At 41.7% G+C, this 6,045-nt stretch overlaps 1 protein-coding gene across 1 annotated transcript; it reads right to left on the minus strand.

Annotated features, from left to right (window-relative positions):
• Nucleotides 1-3,788: 3,788 nt before the first annotated feature.
• LOC133751259 (elongation factor 1-alpha 1-like) lies at nucleotides 3,789-5,216 on the minus strand. Its single transcript, XM_062181199.1, has one exon. It carries the CDS (start codon nucleotides 5,192-5,194, stop codon nucleotides 3,809-3,811), a length of 1,386 nt encoding a protein of 461 aa, XP_062037183.1. The 5' UTR covers nucleotides 5,195-5,216; the 3' UTR covers nucleotides 3,789-3,808.
• Between the last annotated feature and the right edge of the window lie 829 nt (nucleotides 5,217-6,045).

The following is a 6,045-nucleotide window of genomic DNA, read 5'->3' on the forward strand; positions in this document are numbered from 1 at the left end:
CACTGACACAGCATTATCACTCTAAGACCAATTTACAATAGGGTTACTCTTGGTGCTGTATACTCGGTGAAATTGCATAATGGCATGTGTATTTGTCATTACAGTATGATGTAGAATACTTTCACTGCCTGAAAAATCTAGCAGTCTATTTTTTATCCCTCCCTCACTCCCCCACAGCCCCAGGCAACCCTTGATTCTTTGCTTGTCTCCATAGTTTTGCCTTTTGCAGATTGTCGTAGAGTTAGAATCCTACTGTGGGAAGCCTTTTCTGATTGGCTTGTCACTTGGTAAAATGCGCCTAAATTTCTTTCATGCTTTTTATGTCCTATTAGCTGCGTTCTTTTAGTGCTGAGTAATATTCCATGGTCAGAATCAGATACCACATTTACGTGTCCATTCATCTACTGAAAGACATGTTGTTTCTTCCAAGCTTTGGAAATTACTAATAAAATGCATAGTGCTGGTTTTTGTGGACATAAATTCATTTGGGTAAATACCAAGGAATGTGATGGCTGCATCAAAAAGTAAGAATATATTTAGTGTTGTAAGAAACTTCCAAACCACTTTTCCAAAGTGGTGTACTGGCTTGCATTCCCACCAGCAGTGAATGAGTGTTTATCTTGCTTGACATCTTAGCCACAATTTAGTTTGGTCTGTGTTTTGGATTTTCACTATCCCAATTTGTATGTAGTGGTATTTCATTGCTGTTTTAATTTTTCATTCCTTAATTTCATTTACTTATTTTTGATTTGCATATCATCTTTGGTGAAGTGTGAGTTGATGTTATATTTGCCTTTTTAAACTTGTTTTTTAAAAAATTATTAAATTTTAAGAGCTCTGAATATTTTGAATAGCAGACTTTTATTAGATTTGACTTTTGCAAATTTTTCCCCCAGTCTGAGTCACTACTGTTTGTGTGATCTATGCTATAAATTCAAGTGTTGTAATATTCCTTCCATCTGTCTTTTTTTTTTGTACTTTTGAGAACCCTGACTTTTATTTATTTTAGACTGAATTCAGAGCAGCAACTACCTTTTTTTGTTTTAAAGCATTTATTTATTTATTTGAAAGGCAGAGTTACAGAGGCAGAGAGTAAGAGAGATAGAGAGACAGAGGGAAGGAGAGAGAGAGAGGTCTTCCATTCCCTGTTTCACTCCTCAAATGGCTGCAATGGCTGGAGTTGGATGATCCAAAGCCAGGAGCCAGGAGCTTCACCAGGATCTCCCACTTGGGTGGCAGGGCCCAAACACTTGGACCATCTTCTGCTGCTTTTCCCATACCATTAGCAGGAAGCTGAATGGGAAGAAAAGCAGCCAGGACTTCAACCAGTGCCCATATGAGATGCTATCATCACAGGCAGTGGCTTTACTGCCTATGCCAGAACATCAGCTCCTATAATTTTGTCTTTTAACAGAAGAAAAAACATCTGAAGCAAAGGATCAGGGATAGGAATGGTGATATTATACCCATTTAAATTACCAAATTTAAAATAGAATAAAGATATTCTTTGGCATGTAAATTCTTAGTGACACTTATTTCTCATGAATCTTTACTCAAGAGAACACTTGCTATTAAAACAAGGGAGTTCCCAGAGGATCTGATGCAGAAAGGTGTCCGCACATCTGACAGGTGTTAGAGTCAGCTGTCCGTCGTGGAACAGAAGGTGGCAACTCCATGAAGGCCACCACTGGAGTGCGAAGGTGTCATGAGCAGCTTCTCTGATGTGCTTCATGGTATGGTAAGTGGTTTGACATGTATCAGTGTCATAACTAGCAATAGTACTCTGATAAAAAGGAACTAAGTATTCAATCCAAGAAAAATAAGATTGTACAGAGTAGAAAAATAGCCACTGGAGTTTTTGTTTCTGCAGTGAGACTATTTGCATGGGACTAATAATATATAATCACTGAATATTGATCTAACCGTAAAGGAAGGATAGGGAGAGAAGAGTGTAAGTGAGCGGATGTGAATGCTTAACATTCATATATCATGAAACAGTGATATGTAATTTAGAAACCTGAAAGGAAATATCTGAATAAACAGGTACAATAATTGAGGTTGGCACCTCTAGGGAGTGAGACTGAGGTGTGGGGTAGTGAAATGCAGTAGGTAACTTGTTTTTCTTCAAAATGTTATAGTCATATATTATTTTCAGTCTCAAAAAGGACTTTTTAAAAAATAATGACATGTTTTCTGACCTGGTGGTTATTTATTTATATTTTCATCTACTTGAAAGGCAGTGTGATAGAGGGGGAGGAAGGGAAGGAGGGAGGGAGAGAAATAGAGAGAGAGAGAGAGAGAGAGAGAGAGAGAGAGAGAAATGTTTTCATCTGCTGGTTCCCTCCCCAAACAATCACAGCTGGGCCAAGCTGAAGCAGCCAAGAAGGCCATGCTGGCCTCCCGTGTGGTTGGCAGGGGCCCAAGCACTTGAACCATCATCCACTGCCTCTCAGAATGAAGTAACAGGAAACTGGATTGGAAGCACAGTAGCAGGGTAACAGTCCTTGGGCCCCTACACCCTCATGGGGGACCCGGGAGAAGCTCCTGGCTTCTGGCTTTGGACAGTTGCAGTTCTGGCCTTTGTGGCAATCTGGGGAGTGAACCAGTGGGTGGAAGCCTCTCTTTCTCTCCCTCCCTCCCTCTCTCTCTCTCCATTTGCCTCTATGTAACTCTGCCTTTCAAATACATAAATACATCTTTAAAAAAACTATGCATGAATTTCAATTTTTTTTACAGCAAAATAGACTTAACTTTTAATTTCATTTTCCAAGAACTTTTGGAAGCAGCCCCATCCATTTCAGGGGAATTTGAAATACCAGATCACTAAACATAGCACAGTAACACTGTGAATAAAGGTACAAGTTGATCCAGTTTGCGTATGGATTTATTATGGCAAAATTTTCCTTTGAACACCTCTTTATCCTCAGTGCTGGTCCGAGTGCCTGACTCTGGGTGGTTTATTGGATCTCATCTCTGATTTTGTGCAGGGGCTGGGTGGGACTCAGCGTGAATTAATGAGAGGAGCAGGTAAGTGCCTGTGAGGCCACAGCTGGTCTCTGGCTCGTGAGTTTATCTTATAGTCACTCTCCTTAACCTGGTCCAGATACTGCAGTATGAATATTTGTTGCTTCATGCTTCTAAAGAAGAAAAGCACAAGGGACTTGGCAGTAAGAAGTCCAATAATAAACCATGATCTTGATTCAAATCATTATTCCTTAAATTTAAATTGGTGAAGACAGCTTTTTTTTAATGATTCTAACAAATTTACTTGTAGCTACACAATTTTATATGCAACATTTCATCCCTTAAGATTACAGAATTTTGCTTTCTAAACTAAATTGCATGTCAACAGTCTAACCAGCAGGGCTGCCAACAGCCCTCCACAGCTTAAAACAAGCAACAGGTGGAAAAAAATCCCTAACCCATGGAGTTTTAGCTTACAATTCCAGCCGAATCAGAAAAACCTGGAACACATTTTGACAGGTCCAGTGTTGACCAAAAGAAGACACAGGTTTCTCATTAAACTTTGTTTTAATGGGTCTCAAAATTCTGTGACAGATTTTTGGTCAAGTTGTTTCCATTAAAAAGTACTGATTTTAAAAACTAATAACTTAAAACTGCCATGCCCCCCCCCCCAAAAAAAATGGTCCACACAACATTCTCCTTTCCTTCTGAAGGTTTTACGATGCATTGTTATCATTAATCAGTCTTTCACTATTAAACTTAGATGGCCAATTGAGACAAACAGTTCTTAGACTGTTCTTCCACCACTGATTAAGACTGGGGTGGCAGGTATTAGGGATAATATTCATTTAGCCTTCCGAGCTTTCTGGGCAGACTTGGTGACCTTGCCAGCTCCAGCAACCTTCTTGTCCACTGCTTTGATCACACCCACAACAACCATCTGTCTCATATCACGGACAGTGAAATGACCCAGAGGAGGATAGTCAGAGAAGCTCTCAACACACATGGGCTTGCCAGGAACCATATCAACAATGGCAGCATCACCAGATTTCAAGAATTTAGGGCCATCTTCCAACTTCTTTCCAGAATGACGATCAATCTTTTCCTTCAGCTCAGCAAACTTGCAAGCAATGTGAGCTGTGTGACAATCCAGTACAGGGGCATACCCAGCACTGATCTGACCTGGATGGTTCAGGGTGATCACCTGAGCAGTGAAGCCAGCTGCTTCCATTGGTGGGTCATTTTTGCTGTCACCAGCAACGTTGCCACAATGAACATCTTTGACAGACACGTTCTTGACATTGAAGCCCACATTGTCCCCAGGAAGAGCTTCACTCAAAGCTTCATGGTGCATTTTGACAGACTTGACTTCAGTTGTGACATTGACAGGAGAAAAAGTTACCACCATGCCAGGTTTGAGAACACCAGTCTCCACTCGGCCCACAGGGACAGTGCCAATTCCACCAATTTTGTAGACATCCTGTAGGGGCAGATGCAGAGGCTTGTCAGTTGGTCTAGTTGGTGGAAGGATGCAATCCAGCGCTTCAAGCAGTGTGGTTCCACTGGCATTGCCATCTTTGTGGGTGACTTTCCATCCCTTGAACCACGGCATATTAGCACTTGGCTCCAGCATGTTGTCACCGTTCCAACCGGAAATTGGTACAAATGCTACTGTGTCAGGGTTGTAGCCAATTTTCTTAATGTAGGTGCTGACTTCCTTAACGATTTCCTTGTATCTCTTCTGGCTGTAGGGTGGCTCAGTGGAATCCATCTTGTTAACACCAACAATTAGTTTCACACCCAGTGTGTAAGCCAGAAGGGCATGCTCATGGGTCTGCCCATTCTTGGATATACCAGCTTCAAATTCCCCGACACCAGTAGCAACAATCAGAATGGCACAGTCAGCCTGAAATGTGCCTGTAATCATATTTTTGATGAAGTCTCTGTGTCCTGGGGCATCAGTGATAGTCATGTAATACTTGCTGGTCTCAAATTTCCACAGGGAGATGTCAATGGTGATACCATGCTCATGCTTGGCTTTCAGTTTATCCAAGACCCAGGCATACTTGAAGGAGCCCTTTCCCATCTCGGCAGCCTCCTTCTCAAAATTTTCAATGGTTCTTTTGTCGATGCCACCACATTTGTAGATCAGATGGCCAGTGGTGGTGGACTTGCCCGAATCTACATGGCCAATGATGACGATGTTGATGTGAGTCTTTTCCTTTCCCATTTTGGCTTTGATTTAGCGATGGTTTTCATGACACCTGTGTGAAGACAGCTTTAAGAAGAAAATAACAATAGAAAACAGCTTCATGTACCCTCAGAGACTTCCAACTGCCTGCCCAGAGTTCACCGTTGTAAAAGCCCAGTGCTGTACCTGCTTGTGGCAACTAAAATTTTCTCTCTGTTCACAGTGCAAGGTTAGGATGGAAGCACACTGAGAAAACCTTCTCATCTTGATTTTGCATTATTTAACACAAGAAGGGTATGTTCTGTTACAGTTCTTTGCAGAGGTGATTCCTCTTTCTCCACTCTCCACTTTTCCAGACACATCTTTTCAAGAACAATGAATAAATTTCAAAATTTTTGGAGCAGTTTCACATTTACAAAAAAATTGAGCAGAATGTAGATAATTTCCATTTAGTACAGTTTTCCCTATTCTAATTTTATAAGATTTATTTATTTTTTGGAAGGCAGAGTTACAGAGAGGCAGAGGCAGAGAGAGAGAGAAAAAGAGAGAAAGCTCTTCTATCTGCTGGTTCACTCCCCAGATGGCCACAATGGCTGTACCTGTGCCCACCTGAAGCCAGGAGCTTCTTCCAGATCTCCCATACAGGTGCAGGGGCCTAAGGACTTGGACCATCTTCTACTGCTTTCCCAGGCCATAGTAGAGAGTGAGATTGGAAGTGGAGCAGCTAAGACTTGAACCAGCACCCATATGGGAAACCAGTGCTATAGGAGGCAGCTCTACCTGCTACGTCACAGTGCTGCCCCCCCCCATTCTTAACATCTTGCATTCTTGTGGTCATTTGTGATAACTGATGAGCCAATACTGGGCCAGTGCTGTGGCATAGCCAGTAA

This window comes from Lepus europaeus, chromosome 22 (genome assembly GCF_033115175.1).
Source record: "Lepus europaeus isolate LE1 chromosome 22, mLepTim1.pri, whole genome shotgun sequence".
NCBI classification, from domain to species: Eukaryota; Metazoa; Chordata; class Mammalia; order Lagomorpha; family Leporidae; genus Lepus; species Lepus europaeus.

Bases quoted from the DNA above. Each gene is read 5' to 3' on its own strand.
- LOC133751259 (XM_062181199.1), bottom strand. From the start codon at position 5,194: ATGGGAAAGGAAAAGACTCACATCAACATCGTCATCATTGGCCATGTA.